At 36.9% G+C, this 15969-nt stretch overlaps 1 protein-coding gene across 8 annotated transcripts in view; it reads left to right on the top strand.

Annotated features, from left to right (window-relative positions):
• ELP4 (elongator acetyltransferase complex subunit 4) overlaps positions 1-15969 on the top strand; it is a 292776-nt gene that overhangs the window by 116192 nt on the left and 160615 nt on the right. For 7 of the 8 annotated variants that reach the window (XR_007774651.1, XM_050955140.1, XM_050955141.1 and 4 more), the window contains exon 7: positions 2005-2193. The exons of the other annotated variant lie outside the window; for it this stretch is intronic. Coding sequence is in view for 6 of the 7 variants with exons in the window: in XM_050955140.1 (XP_050811097.1) it covers positions 2005-2193 (189 nt within the window). In the remaining variant the exon portion in view is untranslated. The remainder of the gene's footprint in view (positions 1-2004; positions 2194-15969) is intronic. 8 annotated transcript variants of the gene reach the window in all.

The following is a 15969-nucleotide window of genomic DNA, read 5'->3' as shown; positions in this document are numbered from 1 at the left end:
TCTTAACCCATGACAGCTTACTTTGCTTAAGAGCCTTTGGTGAGGGACCTTGTCAAAGGCTTTCTGAAAATCTAAGAATACTATATCCACTGGATCCCCTTTGTCCACATGCTTGTTGACCCCCTCAAAGAATTCTAGCAGATTGTTGAGGTATAATTTACCTTTACAAAAACCATGTTGACTCTTCCCCAACAAATTATGTTCATCTATTTGTCTGACAATTCTGTTCTTTACTATAGTTTCAACCAAATTGCCTGGTACTGAAGTCAGGCTTACTGGCCTGTAAATGCTGGGATCACCTCTGGAGCCCTTTTTAAAAATTGGCATCACATTAGCTGACATCCAGTCATTTGGTACAGAAGTTGATTTAAATGATAGGTTAATAGTTAGTAGTTCCGCAATTTCACATTTGAGTTCCTTCAGCACTCTTGGGTGAATGCCATTTAGTCCTGGTGGCTTACTGCTGTTTAATTTATCCATTTGTTCCAAAACCTCTTCTAATGACACCTCAATCTTGGACAGTTCCTCAGTTTTGTCACCTAAAGAGAATGGCTCAGGTTTGGGAATCTCCCTCGCATTCTCAGCTGTAAAGATCGAAGAAAAAAATTCATTTAGTTTCTCCACAGTGGCCTTATAGTCCTTGAGTGCTCCTTTAGCATTTCTATCATTCAGTGGCCCCACTGGCTGTTTAGCAGGCTTCCTGCTTCTGATGTGCTTAAAAAAAAAATTGCTATTACTTTTTGGGTCTTTGGCTAGCTGGTCTTCAAATTCTTTTTTGGCCTTCTTAGTATAGTTCATTTGCTGGAATTTATGCTCCTTTTTATTTTCCTCGCTAGGATTTAACTTCTCCTTTTTGCCTTTCACTGCATTTTACTTTGTTATTTAGCCACGGTGGCTCTTTTTTTTGGTTCTCTTACTATATTTTTTAATTGGAGGTATACATTTAAGTTGAGCCTCTGTTATGGGGTCTTCAAAAAGTTTCCACACAGCTTGCAGAGGTTTCACTTTTGGCACTGTACCCTTTAATTTCTGTTTAACAATCCTCCTCATTTTTGTGTAGTTCCCCTTTCTGAAATTAAATGGTACCGTGCTGGACTGCTGTGATGTTTTCCCCGCCACAGGGATGTTAAATTTAATTAAATTATGGTCACTATTACCAAGCGGTCCAGCTATATTCACCTCTTAGACCAGATCCTGTGCTCCACTTGGACTAAAACAAGAATTGCCTCTCCTCTTGTGAATTCCAGGACTAGCTGCTCTAAGAAGCAGTCATTTAAGGTGTCAAGAAACTATATCTCTGCGTCCCGTCCTGAAGCGACATGTACCTAGCTGAAATTGCCCATTATTACTGATTTTTTTTATAGCTTCTCTAATCTCCATGAGCATTTCACAGTCACTATCACCATCCTGGTCAGGTAGTCAGTAGTATATCCATACTGCTATATTCTTATTATTCAAGCATGCAAATACTATCCATACAGATTCTTTGGTAAAGTTTGGTTCATTTAACTTTTTTGATTCAATTGATTCTATGCTTTCTTTCACATATAGTGCCACTCCCCCACCAGCACGACCTGTTCTGTCCTTCTGATATATTTTGTACCCTGGTATTACTGTGTCCCATTGATTATCCTCATTCTACTAAGTTTCTATGGTGCCTATGATATCAATATCCTCATTTAATATGAGGCAATCTAATTCAGTCTTCTAGCATTTGTATATAAGCACTTTAAGAACTTGTCACTTTTTATCTGTCTGTCATTACAGATACAAATTGATGCAGATTTGACATTCATGCAAAAACTGGTACTACTATACATATTTTTCCCTCTCTGGGCTCTCTTACACTGTCACATGCTTACTTCAAACTATTTAGTTACTATGAACATACATAATGTAAATTACATAAGTTTTATAAATTATCTGTCCATTTGATGTGAGGTGTTTTTCCTCCTAATGTGCGAAATAAAAATTAGTCATTTTATTTTTTCTCATCTTCTCTAGAAAAAACAAAAAAATATTCTGCGGATAGGAATTCAGAGCCTTGGTTCAGTGTTGTGGGGAGATGACATTTGTTGCACTGATAATCCAGAAGATATTTATAGCCTCACAAAGTTTCTGTATGTTCTCCGTGGTCTCCTCAGAATGTCTTTGTCAGCCTGCATAATCACAGTGCCAGCCCATCTTATCCAGGTAGGAATACTATAATTGCTTCTTTTCATAAGTTGTTGTACATGGTTTAGTATGTGCAAAAAACGTTAATGAGTTAGTGGACACTTAATGAGCAAAATAGATTGAAGTTTCATGAGTGATTTTGAAAATTGCATCCTGTTGTGGTTGTTTTGCATGAGTAGCAAATTGATTTCTAGATGAAATTTTACCTCATATTATATTTTACTCTGACATACAGTATGGTCTTCAACGTTATTTAGATGCTGAATTTATCTTTCAGTAATTACTAGCAAATAAAAGTCATTCATAAACTTTTTGAGTGAGCCAAGAGAATAAAACCAATTTAAGACATTCCAAATAGGCATCCTTCAGCTTAGTATGTTGTGTTTTAAATATAGACTTAAAATAATGTTACCACATTTCTTCTGTGCTTTTGTGATGCAGCAATACATTGCATTATCTAGAAACACCTGAATATTATAATGGCTTAGATACAGGTATAGCGGTCATATGACTTTGATATGTATAAAATAAAATAGGTAGAACTTATAGAAGATCCAATTCTGCTAGGCAAAGTTCTGCATTCCCACTGATTTCAAAAGGCAGTAAACCTAGAACTGGGAGAGGTGGGTTTGCTCCCTAATTCTGCTGTAAATTTCCAGTATGATCAAAAGCAAGTCAGTTAATCTGTCTCTGAGTAATTTTCCCATCTGTAAAATGGGAGGGGTAATAATAAGTACTTCACAGAAGTATACTAAGCCTTAATTTATTTTCTGGAACAGTAGTTTTTAGTAAAAGGAAAATGTAAAAACTTTCTTCTGTAAAAAGTGCTGCACCTCATAAAAGGAAGAAGAGCATTCACAGTGAATAGAGTTATGCATAAATTTGATAGGACTTTGTTTAACAAACATTGAATGTTTTGATGTAAACTTTCTCTTAAAGGACAAATATATGCCTCTCATGTCAACATTGTAGTTGCAATTTTCAAAGCTGTTGAGTGCCCACAATTCCTGTTAAATTGGTGTTACAGCCACTCAGTGCTCCTGAAAATCACAACCATTCCTATTTTTCACATGTTGTCAGTGCGACTGGAGGTGTATCAATACTCCTCTTGTGTATGCCTTCAGTTTCAGATTTCTTCTTTCCTAACTCTCAGTATTACAAATTAAAAATACCTTTAATATTAGGTGACACTATATCTGAGGAAAAAGCACTGTGACAATACGTCCCAAACAGGAGGTAGAATCCCTGATTCAGCTAGAGGCTATGCTTCCTCAACACGGTGGGAGAGGTTTTTATTAGGGATGTTTCCTTGTTCCATCCTGGATCTCAGACAACTGAATGTCTTCATAGGCTATTCAAGATTCAGGATGACCACCCTGACCTCGAAAATCCCCTCACTAAATAAAGGCAACCAGTTTGCAGCTCTTGATTTGAAAGATGTCTATTTCCATAGAGACATTCATCCAACATACAAGAGATTCCTGTGCTTCATGGTGGGCCTGGATCATTATCAGTACAAAGTTCTTCTCTTCAGTCTCTTGACAACTCCCAGAATGTTCACAACGGTGCTGTGCGTGGTAGCGGCACACTGTGCCACCAGAGCAGTCCAGTATTTCCTTACCTTAACGACTGTCTGCTCACTGGTTTATCATACCAAAAGGTACAATCAGCGGTCCTCTCTGTATAACCTCCTTGTATCCTTAGGACTTCAGGTAAACCTAGAAAAGTCCACTTTTGTTGCGACACAACCTCTCTACTGGGCTTAGGAATACATCTGGATGATCATGTGGCTTAAGGTTCATGATCCCAATAGAAGTAAAATCTACACATTTAATCTCCTCAAACGCCAGTAGTACAAAAGACCTACAAAAGCCTGCCCTTCCTCTATGCACAGCATGTTTAGATGATGTTGGATAATCTGACCACTGCATCTGACGAAGTGGGTATTCACCCACGAAAGCTCATGCTCCAAAACGTCTGTTAGTCTATAAGGTGCCACAAGATTCTTTGCTGCTTATGTAAAAAGAGAGCAAGTTCTGGAATTGGAATGTCCAAAATCAGATCACCACAGTGTCAATCTGATGGAACATCCTGTGAGTCAGACCTGGTATGCTAGAGAATACCTGCTTATGAGTTTGCAGCACAGTCAAAATTCTTGCCTTTTCAGTTCGTGTTGTGTTGTCTCAGAATCCTCCTCAGCACAACATGTTCATAATGGCTTCTGTATTGTGATAGACTTTAAATCTATTAACCTGCAGAATCCGTAAAGTAACCTTGCTGTGGGGTCTCTGTGTGTTGCAAGAGACCTCATTAATTCTTTCCACTATCTCAGAAGGTTCCTCTATGAGTTTTGCATTTTGTACCTTTTTACAGTGAGTAACGTCAACACCAAGACTCCCCTCTAACAAGCATTCACAAGCATTATGGCCATATTGTGCCTTCTGTGCATCATGGCTTTTAATGAGGTTCATGTGAACTACTTCCATCATGTCCCTTAACTCCTTTCTGAACTGCTGTATATATTTAGTCACTGGTTCCCCATCTGCTTCAGAGCCACCCTCCCAAGAATCCCTAGTGAGATCCTGATGACTGGTGACCTTTCTCCCATACAGAAGATCAAATGGGGCAAAGCCTGTGGACTCTTGGGGTGCCTCCCTACAAACAAATAACAGAGAGGGTAGCATTTCATTCCAGTCACTGTCCCTTGTGTTTGCATACATTCCCAGCATAGACTTTAGAGTTTTGTTGAACCTTTCAACTAACCCATTTGTTTCTGGGTGATATGGGGTAGATCTCAGCTATTGTACCCCACACATTTGCTATAATTCATTAAATAACTGGGACATGAAATTTGACCCCCAATATGATAGCGTCCTTTGGGGAAACTACTCTGCTGAATATAGAGAGCAAAGCTTTAGCTGTTGTGTCAGCCTCTATGTTAGACAGAGCAACTGCCTCTGGGTATCTAGTGGTGAAGTCCACTGCTACCAAAATATATTTCTTTCCCCTCTGGGTTGGCCGGGGCATAGGGCCAACAATATCCATAGCCACCATAAAAAATGCCTCCTTGATTACAGATAAGCAGTGCAGGGGAGCCTTGTGGAGCCTTCTTGTGCTTCAGCCATAAGTTACAAGACCTATAGTGGTCTGTCACCTCATTCTGAATATTTGATCAATAAAAATTCTTCTTTAACTTCTCATTTGTCTTCTCTGAAATCTGAGTGACCTGCACTAGGGCAGTCAAGGGCTGACAACATTAACTTCCCAGGGTGGGAGGCACAATCAGTTGTTTATAAGCCTGCCCAGGAGTTCTGTTATTCGGCAAAGAGACCTCTCTATAGTTTTCCCTATTCTGCAAAAAACCTTCCCTGTTTTCTTTAGGTGGGGTCCCACTGAAGATGATTTCCCATATGCTTTTTAGGGAGGGGCCTGCTCTCTGTTTTGCTGTAAATTCTTGGTTTCTGCCAGCACAAAGAGTTGTCTCAGGTACATAAGGCAACTCCCCCGCGCTTCCCCACCCATACGCCCCTAGAGACACGCTGCCATTTTCTGCTGAGCAGGAGCTGGAAATGTCTTCTCCCCATCACAGCTGCTATACCATCGACCTATATTCCTTCTTATTACAAATTATCATATTATCAGCTTTGTACACAGACACAGTATATCATTATCAACCAACACATCTGCCGGAATGCTATCCAATATCCTAACATTTAAAATACCTTTTAAACCTTCCAATTGTGTTTTAGCTAAAGGCACAGTGGTTTCAAATTGTTCCAAAGCAAGGAGTTTTATGTCTTAGTCTCCTACCCCACACATTCTCCCTACTCTGTTATTTCCCTGTTCATTCAGACTCTCTCCTGCTTCCCTCGATGATATCCTGTATATACATGCATGCCACATTTTCCAGCACACTTTCACCCTCTTACCTTCCGTGTCACCCCTATACCATATGTAGCTGCTCCTTGCAGTGCTCTTTTCTGAATCCTGACAGCATTTCGTGCCACACTCTTCCTTAAGGGCAGTTTGGTTTCATTCATTCGCTGGGAAGATTGGAGGTAATGATCATCTTTACTAAACTTCTTGATCCTGTTATCATGCTGGTGTGAGCGTGTCTGTGTGTGTGTATAGGCATGCTCAAGCTTAGTACCTGAGACCACTCCACAGAACTACATGTTGCTTCAAGGAAAGAATTTGCTTGCCATTCACTTGAGGCCCTGAGTCTGCGGACGTATCTGCTCCTCCACCACAGATGGTCAGTAGAGTTGAGTTCTCCCTAGCCGACAGAAGGGATGGTAAGGGAGTGGATCCATGTGTCTCTTTGCTGTTTCTCCTGCCATTCGTGGCTCCCTCAGCATTGGCACTGGTCCTTTTTCTGCTCTCTCTCTTTTCTAAATTTAACATAAGGGCTGGCATATGAACAGTTGTGACTGGTAATTCCTTAGACAGTTCTTGGAATTAGAACTGATGGGACAAGGGCTCCAAAGTCTTCTGCAAAGACTGCTTCTGCCCAAGTGTTCTGGATCTTCCTCCTAAGAAGTAAATGAGGTGAAGAAATGTAGGAGTTGAAAACAGTGAGGAGGAGTGGCAGAAGATAATGAGGGCATTATGGTGCAAAGGTTGGTGCTTTATAGCAGACCATATTAGGAAAAAAAGAGTGCATAGAGAAATTTGGAACCTGATTTGAGGGTGAGACAGTGATAAGGTGCATAGAAAGAACAGTGAAATACTGGTGGATGAGTGGGACATGGATCAGATGAGATTGAGGATCTGGCCTGGAAAGTGAAGAAGAGAACTGGCAGAATTGAGATATACTGTAAATTGGGCCAGAAAGTTGGTATTTGGGTTCAGGGCAGGGGATGAATTGTTAAATCTTAATTATATGAAATATGTCTATATACTCTGAAGCTAGGTGTGTGAGGGTTTTGTTGGGGGGATAACAAAAGCATGCCTGGGAGTTTTTTTAGCAGCACAAGGTAACTAGAAATGTAAGAAATGGCCCTGGAACAGGTTTATAAAAAACAGGATCTTGTCCTTTTTTCCTCCAAAACATATCTGGGAAGTTGAGATTATTGTCATATGCCATAGGATTTCATGTTTTTCAATTAATCTGGCCACTATATGCGTGAAGGGAGGGGAGGGCAGTAGGGCAACATATGCCGCCTAAGGTGGAGGGAGCTCATCCTAAGGCACATTCCCTCAGTCAGCACACTGTCAGTTTAGGCAGCTCAGGTTAACCCAGGGGTAGGCAACCTATGGCACGCGTGCCGAAAGCGGCACGCAAGCTGATTTTCAGTGGCACTCTCACTGCCCGGGTCCTGGCCACCGGTCAAGGGGGCTCTGCATTTTAATTTAATTTTAAATATAGCTTCTTAAACATTTTAAAGACTTTATTTACTTTACATACAACAATAATGTAGTTATATATTATAGACTTATAGAAAGAGACCAGCTAAAAATGTTAAAATGTATTACTGGCACACGAAACCTTAAATTAGAGTGAATAAGTGAAGACTTGGCACACCACTTCTGAAAGGTTGCGGACCCCTGGGTTAACCAGTGACTCCTTCAGTTTATCAGAGTCTTCAAAACTGGGACAAAACACTGTTTTTTCTAAATTTGAAACTGATATCAGCACTGGTCAGTGAAGTGTGTCGTGCTGAGAACACCCTGACCTATGGACTTGCAAGATCAGTAATTTAGGCATTTATTATTTTCTCTTTATGTTTACATACAGTGGAGTAAAGTCTGCCTTGATTTACACTCATGCAAGGACAGAATTTTGCTCTAGTATATTTACTTTGTTATGCTTGTCTTTTCTTGTAGTTTATGTCAGTAAAGCAGCCAATCAGCTTTCTATTTTTAGTTCTTAACATTCTGTCAGGCTTGTACATTGATGATTAGCTGCTCTCATATTTTTGGCTTACTTCCTATGTTTAATTTTATTGTAGGCAAGCAACACGTAGTTAAGGAAATTGTAAAGAAAAAATAGTGAGGTTGGTTCAGAACTGATGTTAAAATGTGACTTTTCAAACTAACATTATGAAGGGCAACTAAAAAGTTTGGATCTAACATGTTGTGTGTGCACTTCAGATAAACTTACTTGTTAGAACTAGTGATGAATTCTGTTGTGCAATTTCGTTATCTGTAAAATCCACCTGCCTAATTGAATTGTGTATTTAAGACTGAAATAAAGTCTCATATGCATTAGTATCCTGTAACTTTGCTGTCCAATTTAACATGTCTACTCCACAATAAAAGCTCAAATATTCTGGAAAAAAACCCAGAAACTTTCGTCTTTCTTGCAGTATCTGCTCCAATAGATTGCATTGAGCAGTTGTGAAAATGGTTAAACTTCATGCATCCTCTTTTAAGCGTTAGAGTGAACTGTCATTAGGAGGAGCAAAGCTGCTGAGGGTTCCCTATATCCAACTATTACTCAGTTCCCAGAGCCCTGCTGTGTAGTTGTTCCATTCTCCAAGAAGCCTGTTAAAGAGCCCCCGAGAGCATGTGTACAGCCCTCCATGTTAATAGTTAATTGGTGAGGATGGCAAGATGAGAGGACAGCCGAACATGTGGTCTCTCAGGCTCAAGCAGTAAGCAGACCTTTAGTTATAATAACAGCAGCTGTTCACATTCTCACAACTCAACTACTCGCAATGCCATTGCTGATGTTTCTTAGTGGATTAAAAAAGTAAAGTACAGTGGGTTTTTTTTTTCAAAAAACAAAAATGAAAACATGTACTTCACGTGTATTTCTATATGCCTGTTAAATTTGATATTACCAAGAATATATAATTATTTTTAGCTTATGCTTTTTTTGGTCTAATCTAAAAGTCAAAACACTGACAGTATGCATAATGCACACCATTTTTCATAAAGTGTGTTAAATTCTACAGAATTATTCACTTTACAACTATTCCATTTCTATCAGATTTTGACTAAATTATCTTTTGTCTGCTAAATAGTTCAATAGCTGATTCTGAAAGGGAAATTGCATTTATATAATTTCATGGGGGTACATTTTAAATAAATAATTTCAAGCTACAATTCAATATTATTTCTGTTTCCATGCTGTGACTATAAGGAAAATAACCCCCCATAGATCAGTTTTAAATTTTAACAAGTTAATTCCTATATTTCTAAGAATATTAATAGCAGATCACATTAGTGGTCTGTCTGTTCTAACTATCCTATCTCAGACAATGGCCTGTACCAGGGCTCCAAACAAAGGTGCAACAAAACCTATAGTTGACAACTTATTGAATAACATTTTAGTGGGGAACATTTCTTCGCAATCCCACCAGTTAGTGGTTAGCTTATACCTTAAAGTGTGAGGTTTCTGTTGCTTATATTTTAAAAATAATTCTACCTAATGTTACTATGGAAGTTCTTATTCTTATAAATGTTTAGGGTTTTTTTTAAATCCTTCTAAGCACTTGGCCTCAATGATATACTGTGGCAATGAGTTCCATAAGTGAATTATGTTTGATGTATTTGTTCATTATTTAAATTTGTTGCCTTTCCATTTCATTGAATACCCCCTTGTTCTTGTATTGTGAGCCAGTAAATAGAACCATTCAATTCAGACTACTTCTTCAAGTATATTGCCTTGTATTTATCAGCTTTGAATTTCATCTGCCATTATATGATTTTAATTCACCTAGGTTTGATAGGTCCTTCTGAAGTTTCTCAGACTTTACTCCTAACTAACCAAAAGGCTGCCTGTTGATGGCAGTGTCACTTAAAAGTTCCAAACTTTTTTTCAGAATTACTTGGTAAAATTATAATCCACCATAGTATTTGCAATTTTAGAGATCTCTAGTGGCAAACTGTGTGCTTGACAAAAAGGACATTTCTCACTTCATATTTCTTGACTGAACAATTTAGGAATAGATTATGTTGGCAGAGGAATTTCAGAAATGACACTAAAAATGTACCCAGTTTATTCGCACGATGTGTGACAAGTTTTACTTGATTGATATTTTGTACTGATTGAAAGCACTCTTATCTGAAAGTCTGTCACATAATAAATATTGAGATGCTTATGAATTATGATTTATATAGTTGATGGAAGGTTACTTTTCAGGTCTTTCCATCTCTGCTTGAAAATGCACTGTGCCTGTGAAATACAGTTGTACATTTAAGAAGGGAGAATGTCAAATTTTTAAATTACTGATGATCAAGTGGACTATTTTTTCAAGCTTTCCAAATTTGAGAAATGATATAAAAATGAGTGAGGTATTTTAATATGTTTTATTTTGATAATTTGCTCATTTGAAAGTACAGTCATAGCAAAAGTGTTTATGCAGTAGTATATAATACAAAGGGATCTAATGCTACAGTGATGGGCACTGGAAACTAAGGGGTAAAGTAGATAGAAACTAAAAAGTCTGCCTGTTAATTTTTTTTCAAAAATTACTAGAAATTATGTAATTAGTTACCTTGTCATACTTTGTTGCAAATCCAATATCAGGTTTTTCCCAAAAATATTAGTTACAGTAGCTTTTTATACATTTGTAGCAAGTTCCATGTCAGTCAGGTGAACAAGCAAACTTTTGATTATGTGATGATCAGATAAATTATGGTGATATCAATTTGTTCCTTGAAAGAATCTCAGTTCTTTCATTACAGATGTCCCTTCTTTTAAATATGAAGCTACCTCATTGGAAAGAACTGCCACCAACCGTATTAGTCAGCATGTACCTGGGGAAATTAATTGACTAATGAAAAGTCAGTATGAATATGCCTTGTTATAGTACTCGTCTTGAGAGAGTCTAATGAGGTTCTGTTTAGTGTGTTGTTTTCTTTATTTCATTGGATACGTTTAAAAATTAATCTCCTACAATATTAATGTACTGGTGCTTTGAATTCACTGAAGTGAATACATTACAGTATGTTTCAGTGTAGAAAAAATTCAGAAACAAACGTTTTCACGTCTATAGGCTTTTGTGTTCATGCTGAGTATTTTAGCAGCTAAACTCTATATATCAAGCAAGAAAGTGCTTTAGAACCTGCCACTACTACTACTAATGTAAGATTGTGAGATGTGAACTTCTATAGCTTGAGAGTTTGTGTGAAATCTTTATTCTTAAAGCAAGAGCTAAGAATGATTCCATGCTGTAGAACTAACATACTTTGTGAGTTCACAAGTATAAAACGTTGAATACCATGAAGATGTGGCCATTATGTAGAAATTTGTGCCACATCCATCTGCCATACAACTTTTATACCTCAGCTTAGCAACCTTTTAACATTATTCAAAATGGAAAGTATGAGAATTGTAAGTTAGTTGCATTTTATTGTGTTGATTTAATATTGCATACACAATCACATGTAAAAAATGTTCTAAAGTAACAACCATACAGAGAAGTGTAGAGTATCATGGATTTATGATGCAGATATGCTAGGTTGATAATCATCCTTGTTCTAAACCATTTTCAGATACAGAGATTATTCTTCTGGATACTATTTTTTTCTACACATATAAAAGCTTATTAAAAATTAAGGTCAAATGGAGCTTGAAAAAAGATATAATTTAGAATTAAATCATGTTGCTGTAAATAGTTTTGTTTTCAAATAATTTGTTTGTTACATTCATTTATTAAGTAGCAAAAGAAATTGTAGTATTTTGTACTTTCATACAATCATATAAAGTGGCTACCAGAATGTATACTGTTTTTTTTCATTCTGGTAGCCACTTTATACTGATCCTATGGTGGCTATTTGGATCATAGATACCATGTATACTTGACTTATTTTTGCTTTCTTTATAACTTTATACTTATTGTGGATTCAGTGGCTTTTATATACTATGACCAAAGACTGTCGCACAACATATGGAAATAGGCATGTGCATATACAGTATACTATATTGCTTATGATTTGTTTCAAACTTTTTTCCTTTCAGAAGCATATGTGTACCTATTTGTCAAAAGATAATCTCATTCCTCACCACCACCACCATTAACACCATCTTCTGTATGCAGTGTGTGTATGCACCTTTGAATATAGAAAAGTGGGTAAGATTGGTTTTCTAAAATAAAACTATAAGCAAATCATAAAACTAAAATGAACAATTAAATGCAGCATAGTAGCATTTTACTTTATGTATCCATCTATTCTGAAAATAATTTTACAGGTTGGACAGCTTTAAAAAAAAATTAAGCAAGATTTAGGCCTAAAGTTTTCAAATGCAGCATAGGTCTAAATAGTTAAATGTCCCATCACAGTATGGAGATAGTCATCTGTTCCAGCATATGGAATATTTTGGCAGCTAGACTAAGTAGTTAATATAATGCCCAGTGTCCAGGTGTGGACACAACTGTGATGAAGCAGAAGGGAAGAGGCTTAGTTTTGAGCCCATTTGGACAGTGATAAGCAAAAATGAGGAAAGGAATCTTAAAAGATTTCAGGGTTTATTATCTGGTTTTAGCAAATAATATTATTAGATCCTGTTTAACATCACTTTAGAAAAATATACCTTTTACATAAATAGTATAATAGGCTTTTGTAATAAGGCCATGCAAATGTTGTTTTAAATCTTTTTTGTGTGTTGCCTGTCAGTACAAATGACGACAATTTGTACTAGCCTACTTTGTATTTAAATTGTTGTACATGTATTTTCTGTGAAGAATGGCAATCTAAAATGTGCAATATTTTGTTAGTGACATTTTATATATGAACTATTGATGTTTTAAAAGCTGAAGTTTCTAGATCAGCCCTCAACTTACATCTTTGTGTTTTAGACCTGCTCTATTAATTACATTATAATTGTAATATAAAGGAATGCTACATCTTTAATGATGTTTTTGTGCCCTATGTAGTTAAGCTTTAATGCTAGGGGAAAAAAAAGATTAAATTAGCCTTATAACCTCTTTCTCTTCCAGACTGATGATGGAAAATAAAAGCTCTTAGCCACAAAATGTAACACTTAGAATTAATATTTAATTAGACTGGCAAATTGTACACTGTGGCTGAAAGCTTCCAAAGAGTTGTTAGTGCCACAGTTGACCTACAAGTTTAATAATAACTCACTTCTAGAAGCAAGTGCCAGTTCAGCATAGTGGAACCACTGTAAGACAGTCCTGTGAGATTAAAATCAGCAAACCAAATGGCAGGCGAGGATTCCTGGGATGGAGCCTTCTGGAAAGCTGGGAGCTGGAGTAGCTTTTCAGCCAGGATTCAGATGAGAACAGTGGGCGAAAAAGCTGATCCCTCCTGTTCTGGGAGCTTCTGATTGTAGGCCAGATTTCTGGAACAGATTTTTACTAAAATGTTCTTACTACAACTATTAAAATACATTGCAAATCAAGTAAAGAATACATTTTATGTATATTTTAGGACGTTTTAGTAAACAGCTCTAAACACTTCCTGTTTATTGATGTATAATGCACATGAGCTCTGATATTAAATTATCAGATATATTAGTGCTAGAACTCTGCTGTTTTGGTGTGATGTGCAATTCTGTGTGTCTGTATGGTAAACTGTTTTCTTTTTATGTTATCTCATTACTGTATAATGAGCAAGTACAGAATACAGATATACAATCATAGTATGAAGTGTGCAAATTAAACATGAAATACACATAGCTTTTTAAAAAACATAATCAGCTTTTTTTATAAAGGTAAATAGAATAATATCATCTTCTGTGCCAAGTGCAGTTAAAATATAATATCAGTAATGGTATCTTGATTACCATGTGAGCCCTAATGTTATAACAAATTATTCTAGTAAAACAGAGCACCATGAGTTCAAAAATGTGCAAACGCACAGCAACAGACTGAGGAAGGAACATTGTGCATTATTTATTGGCTATATTCTAAATAATTAAAGAAACGCTAGTCATTAGTTAAAAATTAAAGCAGGTGAGGGCCTTGCCAGCAGAGGGAGCAGTCATGTCTTCATCAGATTCCCATCCTTTTCCCACCTACCTCAGCTTTTTTTCCCAGCAGTCTCCCATCTGGACCTAGTTTTGCCAGCCTGCTCCTGATGACAGCCTATAATTTTATACTCAATAAGGGATTAGTGTAAAATTATTTTAAACTTTAGTATTTTTAACCTGCCACTTGATTACAAAAAGAGCTCCATGCTCTGTTTGATATTTGTGTATTAGTAATTATTTATGTAGGCAAGAACTGTGCTTTGGCTATCTGTGAATTACATACATTCCATTTAAGAATCATTTAAGGATCTGACGTTTCAGAAAATCCAGCAGTTTCTAAATTAGTAAACATACTGCATAACTTTTTTTAGTCAAAATGAGAACAAAAGATGCAACAAAGAACAAAAAAATGGGGTCTCATCCTTTTAATCCTATTTCTATAATGAACAATTCCCAACAAGAATATTAAAGATTTCCTTAAGTCACGCAGTTTTAAATACATGCTGTTCAGCATTTTTGTTATGATTTTCAAATACAGAATGAAAAAGGAGATTCAAAATGTGGTTGTTAGGTGAGCTTACTTCACTTTTTGCATGCACATTTCATAGCATGCTATGAACAACTTGTAGCATAGGATTCTTGTTTTTAAAAAATTTGTTCAAAGTGATAGTGTCAATATTACATTTTTCAGACAATTAGCAAAATACAAATAACATACAGTAGTTTCCATCAAATGCCTTTCTGTAGTATAGATGAACAATTGCACCACTTAAACTTAACTGTATATTAAATATATTCAGTGTAGCCACAGAGTTTAGATGATAGCATATTACTAGCAGACTAAAACTGTGTAATAGGAAATCTCTTGAAGTTATGCAATCATTGACTTTATCAGAGCTCTATGCCAGTACAGGGGGCTGCCTACACAGAGCTTATTGGATGGTCAGGGCCACAGTTTATAAACGGGGGCAAAAAAGTGTTCTTTGAAGAGAACTAATGAGTTTTGTGCATTGTGCTTAATTGGAAGTAGCATGGTCTAGCACATGGGCGCCAGACATGGAATCAAGAAACCCAAGTTCTGTTCCCAACACTCCCATTGACTGGTTCCATGGCTTTGGACGAGTCACTTGACTTCTTCCTACTTGTTTACTTATCTGTAAAATTAGGCTTCTGGTGCTAACCTGCCTTTGTAAAGCATTTTAAGATGAACGGATGAAAAGTCTTATTTAAACAGATTTTATATGCTGCAATAATAGTAACCTTATTTGTCTTGTTGGGCCCCCTACGATACGAATGTACTGTACAGATCCCTGTATTTCACCAATAGCCTTTGGCACATGAAATAAGAAGGGAAAAAAGTGGAATAAAAATGGTAGAAAACCAAAGCCGAAACCAGTCAATTTGCGCTCAAAGTGCGTATATGTTTTTATGCCACGTATGCAAGGCAAACAAGAAAGTCACTCTCCTTTCATAAAAGCTGTGAAGTTGTGATGAGTTGAACTGTTTTGAATAGTGAACTGGCTAACTAACCAGGATTCTCTATGCCTAGTACCAGAGATAGGGGTTTCCTGTCATGCAGAGCTTTCATCTTGACATAGAAGAGATCAGCTACTACTGGGTTAGTCTCATCAGCCCTATTGAAGTAGAACCAGAGTGTAAGGGAGAAAGCATACTACCTTCTCTAACCAAGTTTAGATCAGTCCCTCAGGAAATTATAAAGCTACTAGGGGACAGCAATGCCATTACATACCAAATGAATTCCTGTCTCTCTTATTTGGTGAAAATCTCTGAAGGATGTCTGAATCTGTTACTGATAGTATCAAAACTAGTTAATGATTCCTTGACAAAGAGCATTGTACTTGTAACTCTTAAATAGGTTCAAGAATGATTCCAGAAATTGCCATCTATTC

The sequence above is a fragment of the Gopherus flavomarginatus genome, chromosome 5 (genome assembly GCF_025201925.1).
Source record: "Gopherus flavomarginatus isolate rGopFla2 chromosome 5, rGopFla2.mat.asm, whole genome shotgun sequence".
In the NCBI taxonomy this organism is placed as follows: Eukaryota; Metazoa; Chordata; order Testudines; family Testudinidae; genus Gopherus; species Gopherus flavomarginatus.
The sequence above is the reverse complement of the archived record's forward strand: the minus strand, read 5'-3'. Positions and strand labels throughout refer to the sequence as shown.